The sequence below is a fragment of the Chelonoidis abingdonii genome, chromosome 1 (assembly GCF_003597395.2).
Source record: "Chelonoidis abingdonii isolate Lonesome George chromosome 1, CheloAbing_2.0, whole genome shotgun sequence".
Lineage (NCBI taxonomy): Eukaryota > Metazoa > Chordata > Testudines > Testudinidae > Chelonoidis > Chelonoidis abingdonii.
Genome location: NC_133769.1, coordinates 258,271,262 through 258,286,108, shown reverse-complemented (window position 1 = coordinate 258,286,108; position 14,847 = coordinate 258,271,262). Strand labels below are relative to the sequence as shown.

The 14,847-nt window shown below is 42.7% G+C and overlaps 1 protein-coding gene across 2 annotated transcripts in view; it reads left to right on the top strand.

The window, feature by feature from the left end:
• Positions 1-12,643, top strand: part of CDC16 (cell division cycle 16) — an 80,507-nt gene extending 67,864 nt beyond the window's left edge. For both annotated transcript variants that reach the window (XM_032777818.2, XM_032777819.2), the window contains exons 17-18: positions 763-853; positions 11,298-12,643. In XM_032777818.2, the coding sequence (XP_032633709.1) occupies positions 763-853; positions 11,298-11,563 (357 nt within the window). In that variant the 3' untranslated portion in view covers positions 11,564-12,643. The remainder of the gene's footprint in view (positions 1-762; positions 854-11,297) is intronic.
• The last annotated feature ends 2,204 nt before the right edge of the window (positions 12,644-14,847 follow it).

Below are 14,847 nucleotides of genomic sequence, written 5' to 3'. Positions count from 1 at the left end.
TCCCATTATCCAGATGTTGAACAAAACTTGCCCCAGGGGCACTCCGCTTGATACCTGCAGTCAACTAGACATAGAGCTGTTGATCACTACCCGTTGAGCCTGATTATCTAGCCAGCTTTCTATCCACCTTATAGTCCATTAATCCAATCCATACTGTTTTAACTTGCTGGCAAGACTGCTGTGGGAGACCGTATCAAAAGCTGTGCTAAAGTCAAGATTTATCACGTCCACCACTTGTCCACAAAGCCAGTTATCTCATCATAGAAGGCAGTCAGGTTGGTCAGGCATGACTTGGCCTTGGTGAATCTATGTTGACTGTTTCTGATCACCTTCCTCTCCTCTAAGTGCTTCAAAATGGATTCCTTGAGGACCTGCTCCATAATTTTTCTGAGGACTGAGGTGAGGCTGACCAGTCTGTAGTTCCTTGGATTCTCCTTCTTCCCTTTTTCAAAGTTGTGCACTATATGTGCCTTTTTCCAATTGTCCAGGACCTCCCCTGATCATGAGTTTTTAAAGATAATGGCCAATGGCTCTGCACTCTTAACTTTTTGTCATTTAAAGAGGTAGCAGTATTTTTTGTTCATTGGTTGGAAGGGTAGCCTCATTTTATAGTGAAGACTGTGTTCTTCTATCATAACAGTCTGCCCCAGCAACTAAAGTAAACATAAAAAGGAAGAGAAAAAACTATGATGTTGTTATGATGCTATGATGTTGCAAATATCTGTTTCTCCTATTGAATATTCTGTACTCTGTTTTTTACAGGCCCTTGGTCTTAGGAGGGATGACACATTTTCAGTCACCATGCTTGGACATTGCATCGAAATGTATATTGGTGATTCTGAAGCTTACATTGGTAAGTATCAGAGGGGTAGCCATGTTAGTCTGAATCTGTAAAAAGCGATGGAGTCCTGTGGCACCTTATAGATTAACAGAAGTATTGGAGCATAAGCTTTCGTGGGTGAATACCTACTTCGTCAGACACATGTGACACCCACGAAAGCTTATGCTCCAATTCTTCTGTTAGTCTATAAGGTACCACAGGACTCTCTATCACTTTTTACATTAGTAAGTATATCATTTGTCGTGATATGTAGTAAAATTATGAATAGTAAACAAAAAACAAAAAAACTTTTTAATGTGTATCACATAAAAGATCCTCTAATGGTACATGTACAATAGAAACCCATCAGAAAAAGAAATTGTTAGCTAGCTACTGAATCTAGAGAGAGTTCATTAAATTGAGTGGGAAGAGTCTTATGTTAAGATCAGAAAGAAAAAAATATAAATCCTGGGACAAGATTTTTTTTTTTTCTCATGGAGGACATTAAAGACCATTCGATCATGGATGAGATGTATACTTCAATATTAACTGGTTGAATCTTGGCACTGTCTGGAGAAACTAGTTATTGATACCATAAATAATGGCTTCTAGGGCAGTTTATTTTAGCATCTATTTTTAATAATCATTCATAGCACCCCCAGTATACATGTCAACATACAAAATGCTTGAAGTCAAAGAAACAAGTATGGACAAAGTAAGAAGGAAGTCTAATGTTAGAGTTTGGGAGACTTGGCAGTTTTTTAAACAAACATTATTAAGGGCACGAGAGCAAACTATCTTAATGCGTAGAAAAGATAGGACGTATTATAAGGGACCACCTTTGCTTAACCAGAAGTTCTTCTTTGAGTGCTTGTTCATGTCCATTCCAGTCAGGTGTGTGCAAGCGCACATGCATGGTAGCCGGAAGATTTTTCCCATAGCAGCGTCCATTGGGTTGGCATGGGTGCCCCCTGGAGTCGTGCCTTCATGGCGCTCAATATAGAACCCTGCCGACACGCCACCCCCTCAGTTCCTTCTTACCACCAGTGACAGTTAGCTGGAACATCCCATAGTCCTTGCCCAGCAAGTGCCTTTATCTCTGTTAGTTATATAGTAGTTAGAGTTAATTGAGGGTTCCCCCCCACACTTTTGACTCCCTGGAACTGGGGTATGCAGCAGTCCCTGGGTTTCAAAACCTATGAGGTCTGCATTAAGCACATGCCAAAGAGTGACCCCCACGCTTCTTGTCTAAGGTACCTAGGGGAAGGTCACCAAAAGGACAGATGTAGGATCTGCTGCAAGTTCCATCTCAGAACTATTAAAGAAAGGGAACAGTGACATATGGTTCTCCTAATGGAGGCAGCTCTTTGCCCCCACTCAGACCTTGGGTTGGGGGACCCCACACCCAGCATGTCCTTGTTGGTGCGGAGTGCCCCGGCACTGTCATCCTGGAAACTGGTGCCAAAAAAGGACTTCTCCCAAGACACTCAGCACTGGCACAGCTCCTGCCATGGCCAGTCAACCAGGCACCGGTCTCAGTTGCCAGTGCCTCAGAAGAAGAAGAAGCAGAGAGGGAGTGTTTGCCCCCGGCTAAGTCTAAGGAGCCAATGGCTGTGAGACCCCAGTCGGGCCACAGCACCAGGTCCCCGGGCAGGGCCGCGTCAGCTCCTGCCCAGGCGAGGTAGTTATGTCCAGGCCCACCGCGATTGCCAGACCCTACTGGCCAGCAACTGCCAAGCAACTTCCCTCAACACTGGAGAATTTCGAGGCAACTCAAGACTTGCTGCGTCTCATGGTGCTGTTCTCGCCCCCTAGCACAGAGGTGGCTCCAGCCCTGTCTGCACCACTGCAACCCCAGGTGCAATGAAGAGGGAAGCTGGCGATGATGTCTTGGTGCTCTCCTTCTCCACGGCACCTTCTGGCACCAACACCTCCAAAGAGAGAACCTAGTTGGTCCCTGAGCTCCCAGCACTACCATTATTTGGGGCTTCTTCCTCGTCATCACTGGACGAGGCACTGTCTGGTACTGCTGTAGCCCAGCGCTCGAGGACAATTGGGTGTTGCAGCAGTTGCTGCACCAGGTTGCCCAGCGTCTGGGAACCAAGGCAGAGGAGGCAGTAGAGGACTCCAATGCCATGGTGGGTAGGACCTTCCCGTATTGCGCTACCGTTCATAAAAACGATTGCAGACACCAACAAAACGCTGTGGCAGACCCCAGCCCCATTGCCACCCACTGCCAAGTGCAATGAACAGTGATATTTTGTGCCCTCTAACAGTTATGAACATCTTTATTCCCACTCGCAACCTGATTCCCTTTTTGTGGACACTGCTAACCTGCACATGGTTTTCAAGGCCACTCCTCCAAAAACAGAGAGGCTAAAAAAATGCGACCTTCTCAGGGGGAAGATCTATTCCATGGGTGGGTTTCAGCTCCATATTTCCAATCAACAGGCCATTGTCAGTCTGTACTCTTTTAATACCGCTACTTCAATGGCAAAATTTGTGGAGTTGCTCCCCCTACACTCCCATGTGGCGTTTTCAGCCTTGGTTGAGGAGGGCAAGCTAATCTCCCGAGCTTCCCTCCAGGTTGCACTGGACAGTGCTGACGCAGCTATGAGAGTCATGGCTACAGGGGTGGCCATGAGAAGGGGCTCCTGGCTCCAAGTCTCTGGTCTCCTGTAAGAAGTCCAGCAAACCATACAGGATTCTGTTTTGAGGGTGTGACTCTGTTTTAGGAGAAGACAGATAAAAGACTATATAGTCTAAAAGACTCTAGAGCCACCCTCAAATCCTTGGGCCTACACACTCCCACCACACAGCGAAAACCTTTCAGGCCTCAACCTCCTCTGCAGTTCTACCAACAGGAGGAATAGGAATGGCAGAAAGAGGCCACACTTGTCTTCAGGCCAAGGCTCTGGCCAACCCAAACCACTTTCTGGCCCCAAATTGGCTTTTTGAAGGTGCAGTTGAGGACAGCGCACCAGAAAAAAAAAATGGATCTACCTCACCTTACCTTTTCCTCCCGACTGTCCCCTTTCTGCTGTGCATGGTCCCATATCACTTCAGACCGCTGGGTGTTCTGCACGGTAGAGAGGGGATACTCCAATCCAACTCTGTGCCCTCCCACCCTTCCACCCCACTCTTCAGGGACCCCACTCACAAGTTACTCCTTATACAGGAGGTGCAGTCACTGCTTTGGCTAGGAGGAGTGGAAGAGGTTCCTCAGGAGCAGAAGGGCAGGGCTTCTTTTCCTCTAAGGAAAAAGGGCGGCATCAGACCCATACTAGACCTGTGAGAACTCAACAAATTTGTGAAGAAGCTCAAGTTCTGCATGGTCTCTTGGCCTCCATCATACCTTCATTGGATCCAGGAGACTGGTATGTCACCCTCGACTTGAAGGACGCATACTTTCACATAGCAATAAGTCTGTTCCACAGAAAATACCTCAGGTTTGTGGAAAACCACACCCGCTACCAGTTCACAGTCCTCCTGTTTGGCCTGTCAGTGACGCCTTATGTTTTTACCAAGTTCATGGCAGTCATGGCTGTGTTCCTGCACAGACGGCAGGTACAAGTGTTCCCATACTTCGATGACTGGTGATGTTCGAAGAACTGGACCTTCTTCTGAACATGGGGAAATCAACGCTGTCCCTGGTTCAGAGGGTAGAATTTATAGGGGAAGTACTGGACATGACACAAGCACTCGAAGCAAGGTTTCAGTCCCTCGGCGACATCATACGAGGTCTCAGGCAGTTCCCCAGCACCACAGCAAGTAATTGCCTGAAACTCCTGGGACACATGGCGGCTTGTACCTATGTAGTACAGCATGCCAGACTCAGACTTCAACCTCTTCAATCATGGCTAGCGTTAGTGTATTGGCCAGTCTGGAACAGCTTGGACAGGATCATAACCCTGCCTCGCATGGTCCTCTACTCCTGCCTGTGGTGGCTTGACGCACAGACAGTATGTGCAGGGGTCCTCTTCACCAGCCCTCAGTCGTCCCTCTCACTAGTGACCGATGCATCAGTTCTGGGCTGGGGAGCACATTTGGGAGAACTCAGAACACAAGGCCTCTGGTCTCAGGTGCAACTCAGTTTTCACATCAGTGTCGGAGAGCTGAGAGAGGTACGCCTTGCATGCCAGACTTTGAGATCACTTGCTAGAGAGATGTGTATTGGGTATGACACAAAACACCACGGCGATGTTCTATATCAACAAACAGGGGTGAATGATCCTCTCTGTACCAGGAAGCCCTCATGTTGTGGGACTTCTGTGTAGAGCACTAAATACATCTGCAAGCATCATATGTCTCTAGAGTACAGATCGAGTTGGTGGAATATCTCAGCAGGTCGTTCCATGGCCACGAGTGGTCCCTTCGCCCGGATGTGGCAACCTCAATCTTCCATTAGTGAGGCTTTCCCCAGATAGACTTGTTTGCCACACGACACAATGGGAAGTGCCAGAGGTTTTGCTCCTTCCTGAATCACAGCCCAGGCTCCATCACGGACGTATTCCTCCTTCCACGGGGAGGCCATCTCCTATACACATTTCCACCTATCCCTCTTGTTCACAAGATGCTCTTCAAGATACGGAGGGAACAAGCTTCAGTGCTATTACTAGCTCCATCCTGGCCCCGCCAGCACTGGTACACATCGCTCCTGGAAATGTCCGTGGAAACTCCAGTCACTTTGCTACTCTTCCCGGACTCACCAACTCAGGTTCACGGCTATCTCCAACACTCAAACCTTGAGTCGCTGCACCTCACGACGTGGAAGCTCCATGGCTGAACCTGATGGAGTTTTCTTGCTCAGATATGGTTAGACAAGTCCTCCTTGGCAGTAGGAAACACTCCATGAGAGCCACTTACCTTGCCAAGTTGAAGAGATTTTCAATCTGGTCGGCGCAGCACCATTCGTTCCCGATGCTCGCCTCTGTGCCATTTATATTAGAATATTTTCTCCATCTCAAGCAGCAGGGGCTGTCCATGTCGTCAATAAGGGTTCATGTGGCCAACATCTCTGCCTTCCACCTAGGTGCAGAGGGCCACTCAGTCTTTGCTAACCCTAGTGTCAGCTGCTTCCTTAAAGGTACCCGCATGTCCGACAGTCTGTCCAAGCTTGGGACCTCAGTTTGGTCCTTTCCAGACTCATGGCCCTTAGAGCAGGAAGCACATCACCAAAGGTTCAATCTCTCATACAAGGTAGCGTTTCTGGTAGCAATAACCTTCAGCCAGGAGGGTGTCTGAGCTCAAGACACTGACATCAGAGCCCCCTTACACACTGCTCTGTAAGGACAAGGTTCAGCTCAGGCTTCACCTGGCCTTCCTCCCAAAGGCTGTCTCCCAGTTTCACATTAACCAGAACATCTTCCTCCCAGTATTCTATCCTAAGCTGCACTCCAGTGGCTGGGAGCAAGGGCTTCACTCATTGGATGTCCACAGAGCGCTAGCCTTCTATATCGAGAGATCGAAGCCTTTCTGAAAATCTGTCCAGTTATTCGTGGCAGTGGCAGACAGAATGAAAAGTCTTTCTGTCTCCTCTCTACATATCTCGTCATGGATTACGTCCTACAGCCATGAGTGCTACAGCCTGGCAAAGGAGCCTCTCCTTCGATCACTGCACACTCTACCAGGTCCCAGGCCTCTTCAACAGCATTCCAGGTGCAGGTTCCCTCCAAGGAAATCTCCAGCGCAGCTACACTGTCCTCCATTCACACTTTCACCACACACTATGTGTTCACCCAGCAGGCCAGAGATGATGCGGCCTTTGGAAGAGCAGTGCTCCAGTAAGTAGACCCTATCTTCTGAACTTGGGCTTGTGAATCACCTGATTGGAATGGACATGAACAAGCACTTGAAGAAAAAATGGTTATTCACTTTCTCATAACTGTTGTTTTTCGGGATGTGTTTTTCATGTCCATTCCAATACCTACCCTCCTACCCCTCTGTTGGAGTAGCCGGCAAGAAGGAACTGATGGGGTAGTGGGTCGGTAGGGCTCTGTATTGAGTGCCATGAAGGCACAATGCCAGGGGGTGCCCAGGCGTACTCGAAAGAGGCTGCTATGGGAAAATCTTCCAGATACCGTGCATGTGTGCGTGCACACATCTGATTGAAATGGACATGAACAACACATCTCAAAGAACAACCATTAACGAGAAGGTGAGTAACCGTTTTATCTTCAATGGCCTGAAACTCAGTGTCATACAAAAAGTGGAAACCAGGTCAAATTACAAAGGAAGAAGGCAAGTCACCGCAACCCCCACACACAATATTAGAAAGGCCAAGGCACAAATGAGATTAAACTAGGTAGGGACATAATGGGTGAAAAGAAAACATTTTACAGTACTTTAGAAGCAAGAGGAAGATCAAGGACAGGCTAGGCCCATTACTTAATCAGGAGGGAAAGACAATAACAGAAAACTCAACAATGGCCAAAATGTTAAATAACTTTTTTTTTCAGTTTTCACCAAAAAAGTCAGCAGTGATTGGATGACTAACATAGTGAACACCAGTGTAAATGGGGTAGGATCTGATGCTAAAATAGGAAAAGAATAAGTTAAGAATTACTTAGACAAGTTAGATGTCTTAAGTTGACAGGGCCTGACTAAAGCCATTCTAGAATACTTAAGGAACTGGCAGAAGAGATCTCCAAACCATTAACGATTATCTTTGAGAACTTGTGGAGGACAGGAGATATACCCGAGGACTGGAAAGGGGGCAAATATTGTACCTATCTATAAAAAGGGGGAATAACGACCAACTAGGGAATTTATAGACCAATCAGCTTAACTTTGGAACTCTGAAAGATATTGCAGCAAATAATCAAATCCGTTTGTAAGAAACTAGAAGATAATAAGGTGATAAGTAACAGTCAACATGAGTTTGTCAAACAAATCGTGTCAAACCTCATCTCTGAGAGGGTAACAAGCCTTGTGGATGGGGAAAGCAGTAGATGTGATATATCTCAACGTTAGTAAGGCTTTTTATACAGTCTTTTGTGACCTCAAAAAATAAGCTAGAGAAATATAGCCTAGATGAACCTGCTATAAATTGGGGGCATAAATGACTGAAAAACGTAATCAGAGTAGTTATCAGTGGCTCACAATCAAATTGGAAGGGCATATTGAGTGGAGTCCTGCAGGGATCTGTTGTGGGTTCAGTTCTACTCAGGATCTTTAGAAATGATTTGAATAATGGCATAGAGAATACACATATAAAGTTTGTAGATAATATCAAGCTGGGAGTAGTTGCAAGCACTTTGGAGGAGAGGATTAGAATTCAAAATGATCTTGATGAACTAGAGGAATGGTCTGAAAGAAATAGGATGACATTCAGTAGAGACACATGCGAAGTACTACAGTTAGGAAGGAATGATCAGTTGCACACGTACACAATGGGATCTGACTGCCTGGGAAGGAGTACTGCAGAAAAGTATCTCGTGCTTATAGTGGCTCACAAACTAAATATGAGGTGACAATGTTGCAAAAAAAGCAATCATATTGGGATGTTTTAGCAGGAGTGTTGTAAGCAAGTCACAAGCAGTAATTCTTCCTGTCTGCTCAGCACTGATAAGGCCCCAACTGGAATACTGTATCCAGTTCTGGGTGCCCCACTTTGGGAAAGATGTGGATAAACTGGAGAAAGTCCAGAGGAGAGCAACAAAAATGATTAAAAGTCTAGAAAATATGACCAACAAGGAAAGATTGAAAAATATGGGTTTCTTTAGTCTGGAGAAGAGAAGACTGAGAGAGGACATAAGTCTTCAAGTACATAAAAGGTTGTTATAATGAGGAGGGTGATAAATTGTTCTCCTTATCCACTGAGGACAGGACAAGAAGTAGTGGGCTTAAATTGCAACATGAGAGATTTAGGTTAGACCTTAGGAAAAACATAAGAATGGCCATATTGGGTCAGACCAAAGGTCCATCTAGCCCAGTATCCTGTCTACTGACAGTAGCCAATGCCAGGTGCCCCAGAGGGAGTGAACCTAACAGGTAATGATAAAGTGATCTCTCTCCTGCCATCCATCTCCACCATCTGACAAACAGGCTAGGGACACCATTCGCTACCCCTCCTGGCTAATAGCCATTGATAGACTTAACCTCCATAGTTATAGTCCTAGGCTTCACACCTCCTCAGACAAGGAGTTCCACAGGTTGACTGTGCTATGTGAAGAAGAACTTCCTTTTATTTGTTTTAAACCTGCTGCCCATTAATTTCATTTGGTGGCCCCTAGTTCTTATATTATGGGAACAAGTAAATAACTTTTCCTTATTCACTTTCCACACCACTCATGATTTTATATACCTCTATCATATCCTCCTTCAGTCTCCTCTTTTCCAAGCTGAAAAGTCCTAGCCTCTTTAATCTCTCCTCATATGGGCCCAGTTCCAAACCCTAATCGTTTTAGTTGCCCTTCTCTGAACCTTTTCTAATGCCAGTATATATTTTCTGAAATGAGGAGACCATATCTGTACATAGTATTCAAGATGTGGGCGTACCATGGATTTATATAAGGGCAATAAGATATTCTCCGTCTTATTCTCTTTCCCCTTTTTAATGATTCCTAACATCCTGTTTGCTTTTTTGACTGCCGCTATACACTGCATGGATATCTTAAGAGAACTATCCACAATGACTCCACGATCTTTTTCCTGATTAGTTGTAGCTAAATTAGTCCTGATCATATTGTATGTATAGTTGGGGTTATTTTTCCCAATTGCATTACTTTACATTTATCCACATTAAATTTTATTTGCCATTTTGTTCCCAATCACTTAGTTTTGTGAGATCTTTTTGAAGTTCTTCACAATCTGCTTTGGTCTTAACTATCTTGAGCAGTTTAGTATCATCTGCAAACTTTGCCACCTCACTGTTTACTTCCTAACTTTAAGTGTAGTTAAGCACTGGAACAAATTACCTCAGGAGATTGTCTAGCCCATTCTTAAAAATTACAGATATTGCACAAACATCTGTCAGGGATGGTCTAGATAATACTTTGTCCTGCCTCTGTGCAGAGGACTGAACTATATGACCAATATAGGTTTCTTCAATTCCTACATTTCTGTGATTCTGATTCCTGGAAGAAATGTGTTTAAAGGTGGAATATGGAGAAGATAGAGACTGCTTTAAACTTGAGGTCTTCGTGATTGGAGATACAGAGGGGGATAAGGAGAGAAGACTGGAAAATGTGTTCAGACTGCTTGCTGCTTACTGGGAACGGACCATCTCTAAAGGATGAAGAGAGAGTTCAGTTTCCCTGCTTATTTAATCCTTGGACACTTCAGTCTTTCAGTAGGAGTGTCAGTAATAATGGGTTTTTTTAATGTCCTGTCCGCCAAGAACAGGACTGAGGCTACCCACTCATTTCACCAAGCAGCTTTTAGGTGGTAGTTTTTTCCTCATTACTGACCAGGAATCTCTTTGAACTGATGATCACAGCACACCAGCTTTCTAGCCACTGTCAAGTGTTTTTTGTAAGTATCAAGACAGAGGAGAGTTCTTGGTTGAAAATTACTAAAGTGTAATTGTGTGAAGATAGCAAAGAATAAAAAAAAACGAAAAATACATGTCTTTTTATTAGCAAAACAGTGACTGTTTCTTTAAATAAAAATTGCCTGACACAGTTTAAAGATGGGGGGGGGGTGATCAATATTTAAGAGCAATGCTATCTGTAGGAGTTGCTCACAAATGATACATCAGATAAATTTATGTAGGGAATCTCTGGCTAACACATCTTTGTGGTAGTGAATGAATATCAGACTTGTCCCTTGTAGAAGCAGTAGGGATGCATACCCCCCCCCCCCCCCAAAAAAAATACTTTAAAAATAGGAAGATGATCCCATATGAGGTAATGAAGCCCTCCATGCTGCCAAAGTTCGAGATATTTATGCAGTATGGAAGCAATTTTTCACATACAGCTTCCTAGTTGTACATATTTTTCTGTTTCACTGGAGTTGTTCATTTCTCCATGGTGAATAATAGAGTTAGTACACCGTGAAGCATGTTAATGAGACTGAAGCCAATTAGGAAGTAATGTCTGTGTTGTCATTCCAACAAAATGGTTTGGCAGTGTGAAAAGCAATTGAAAATACATTTCCTCTAAATGTTAGGGCTTATTGCACATATAGTCAGTTGATATATTCTGATGTACTATACAGTTATTTGACTAAAGGCTACAATTGAGCTATATATGGTTAAAACTGACTTAAGCGACTGGACAGGAAATAGTTTAACAGAAAGAGGTCGTCTTGTAAAAGTGAAGCTGAATTGTACTCAATATATTGGGATACTGTGAATCTTTTTAAGACAGGAGATTGCCTACTACCGGTTCTAGTGCACAAAGCATAAAGCTTATAGACTTTCTTATCAGTGCTCTGTGGATGAATAAGTGGAATGATTATTTGCTGGTAAACTAAGTATTTTATGAGACGTGAAATCTTGGGGATGTTCACAGTAACTAATAACGTTTCTTTTTAGGAACAGAAATTAAGGACAAATTAAGATGTTATGACTTTGATGTGCACACTATGAAGACATTAAAGAACATTATTTCACCTCCCTGGGATTTCAGGGAATTTGATATAGAAAGACAAACGCTGGATGAAAGTGGTATTGTGACACTGGAAACATCAAATCAAAGGAAAACTGCAGATACTACTCATCCGTTAGAAGAAACCTTTGAGATTGAAATGAATGAAAGTGATATGATGTTAGAAACATCCATGTCAGACCATAGTTCATGACTAACACTGGTACAGATCTCATTTTGTAAAACATTTTGATTTAGATTTTTTGTTGCTGTGTCATGCATTCAGGAATTGCTATTTTTATACAAATCCCAACTACTTCCTTATCCTTAACACCAGAGAAGTAATGTCTACCTTAAGAATGTTAAAAATATTCATTACCAACAGACTATTCCCAATTTTATTGTTTCTACAAAATAATCTTACATAATGGAGTAAAAGGTGAAATTCATATATTATGCTTTTAAAACTGGTTACTGTATCCTGTGACTGCTCTTAAGAATGTGAAACTTTAAAAATATGTCCTGAAAATGAAGTAAGGTACAATATTCATCAAATTGAGTAGCCAAGGGCCACTGTAGTATGATCGTGGCATCTAAGTTTTCAACCTATCTCTGAGGAACACTCAAAAATAACTAGGGTTTTGTTGCTAACATAATATTTTATTCTTTTAAGACAGGAATAATTTCAACAGTATCCATTATTTTGTTCAGTCTCTACATGCATTTGTGGAGAGCAATTTTTATCAGCTGAATCTAATTTGCTATATATTAAATTGATGTCAAAGCTTTTTAAGCATGGGTAATGGATATTATGGGTTCTGTTTTGTCCTATTTTTGATAATTGTTTAATCTTGTCATCTGTACTGTACTACTGGAAGATAAGTGTAAGCAAAACTGCTTTGGGAAAGTTGATCAGGCAACAAATGTGAATGGCACAAATATTCAGAGTATCATAAATATTTTAATAGATACATATGATACAGTTTTTGGAAATCAGTGACATCCTGAGCTGCTATTTTCAAAAGTTAGCTTGATTATAAGCAAAGCAGAATGGGCTGATGATAAGGCTGTGGAAATTCTCTTTACATTTCACTTGGTTATTTTGTCAAGGTAAAGAACTAAATAGTGTGTGTACAGTACTTTAAAAATTTCTAAGTCTGTGGTATTTTATTTTTGAATCTGCTCTGTGCATCACTATTTACAATTAACAACCTTGTGTTTTATGAACAGAAATGATTTCTCCATCCAATAAACTAAGTAGGGCCATTCTGTGCTCCTGCTTAAAATAGATACTGACCAGGTTTTGTATAAACGTCTCCTCTCTCTTCTTCCTTATCCTTACTTGCCTTAAAATTTGTGCACATTTAGGGGGGAAGGGGAGGGTTAAGTTTAAGTAGTTTAATTCAGGATAGCCTTTAATTTTAACTTATCTGTGTTTTGTTAATTAAGTTCAGCAACCTTGGCTAAATTTTAACAGTTTTTTGTGTTTGATAATGTATAGAAGTGAAAATCCGCATGAAGAGAAGAAGAAAAATAGTGTAACAGTCCAGATGTTTTGAGTACTTCAAAGCTCAGGAACCAGCAAATATGTTACATGTTGTTTTTCTTCAGATAGAAAGGTGATTAATTCACTTTTTAGTCATCAGAATCAAGTAATAGGCCTAAAATTTCATCTGATATCAATTATAAATCTGGTTAACAAGCCACCTTAAACATTATGTTGGAATAAAGTCAATCATTTCTGACAGTGCTTTTAGGGGGGGAAAAAACAATAAAACTACCTGACACGATATGTTTCATAGTTATCAAAGTAAGATGTGGGGGGGAAAAAAAAGGAACAAACACTGGAAGACTATTATTAGTGCTATTAGTTAAATGCTATATATTACTTGATCTTTCCATAGCACTTTGAAAAGTTGAGGATATTGATACTTACCTCCTTGGTAAAGAGCTTTAAGATCTATAGATGAAAAACACTCATCACATATGCTAGATATTTTTACATCTCTGTGCAATAGATAAGCATTTTCCTTTGGTTTTTGGACCTTTTCTCTGTGGGGAGCTTTAGGTTTTTCTCCCCTTTCCGCTATGCTCTTGCTTCTGAAGAGAAATAGTTTTTATTTCTTTAAAAATTAAACCTTGAGCGATGCAGTTTTCCCTCAGGCTGTTTGTTTTTTTGGGGGGGAAGGGGGGTTTCCTCACTGCAAAAAGAAAGGGTGAGTGTAGCATGATAGGCATACCCATGCTAGCTTTTTTAGCTAGCGCTGGTAACAATAGACTGGTGAAGATGATGTGGCACAAGCTTGTACTTGGGCTATCTGACAGAGTATCACCAGTAATTGTAACTGGGGAAAACTCCCCATCTCAGCAAGGACTGAATCTGGTTGGTCCAGTTGAACAAGGAATGTGGGATGGGAATCCTCTGCATCTGATACCCTCTGAAACTCCTTCTAGGGCATCTTCCTCTCAGAGTGGGATGCTCATATCCTTAGTGCCCCTCTACTGGCAGTTTAAGGAAGGTACAGATTGTTCTTATTTGGATTGCGGGTGCTATGAATCCTAGCTGTCATGAGGGGAGAATTCCAGAAGTTTGCCTGAAATTGGGCTAGGAAATTGGCCTAAAAATGCGTTGAAGTGGGGTACCCAGTGGTAAAAAAGAAAACAAAAGAGCCCCCGCTCAGTGGGCATTGGACATGGAAACCACACAGCAGGGGCACCATATAGAAAAAATAAAGGTCAAACACCAGGAGAGCCTGTTGCAGGAAGGGTTACTAGCTCCTATTCCTTTGGTATGTAGGAACTGTGTAACACCTCATCAGTTGAAACAGACAGGAAGCTCCTGTTGGTTGGGCATTCTTAAGAAGGGCCCTAAGGTCTGGATCTTGCTTTCACCCAATGCGCACATTGCCTCAGACTAGTCAGAATCTTTTCATCTTCGAGATGTGCTACAAAGCCTATCTATTCTACTAGACTCTTGAGGAGGAAGGGTGTTTTGGGGGGGGAGGAAAGAAAGGTGGGGATTTTGTGTGTAGTTAATTTTGTTCCGCTGAATGGGTGAGGAGGTTGAAAATTCTGTGAAGGTTTTTAATGTACATGTGCCTAGGGCAATGGATAGGCACATCATATAGAGATCTTTTTTAAAAAAAAAAATACATTTTTGAGCTTTTTCTTAGGGGGAATTCTTAAGTCAGAAAGGGAGAGTTCATAATCTCATGTTCACATACATACTTTTAAAAGTGTTTTGTAAAGGAGGCAGTTGGATGTTCAGTTCCTCTCCTGTTTTAACACAACTGTCAGCTGAGCTACTGCTCTCCTCCAGCTGCAGGCTGATGTTTCTTCTCAACTGGTTTTTTGTTTGGTTTTGGTTTTGGTTTTGGTTTTTTGCCTTCCCTTCAAAATAGCAAGAGCATTTTATATCAAAGCAGCAGAGGCTACCTTCTCAATAAGAATCTGGGGGACCTGGCTATGCCAGAAAAGCTGTTGCTGCTGTCATCAACT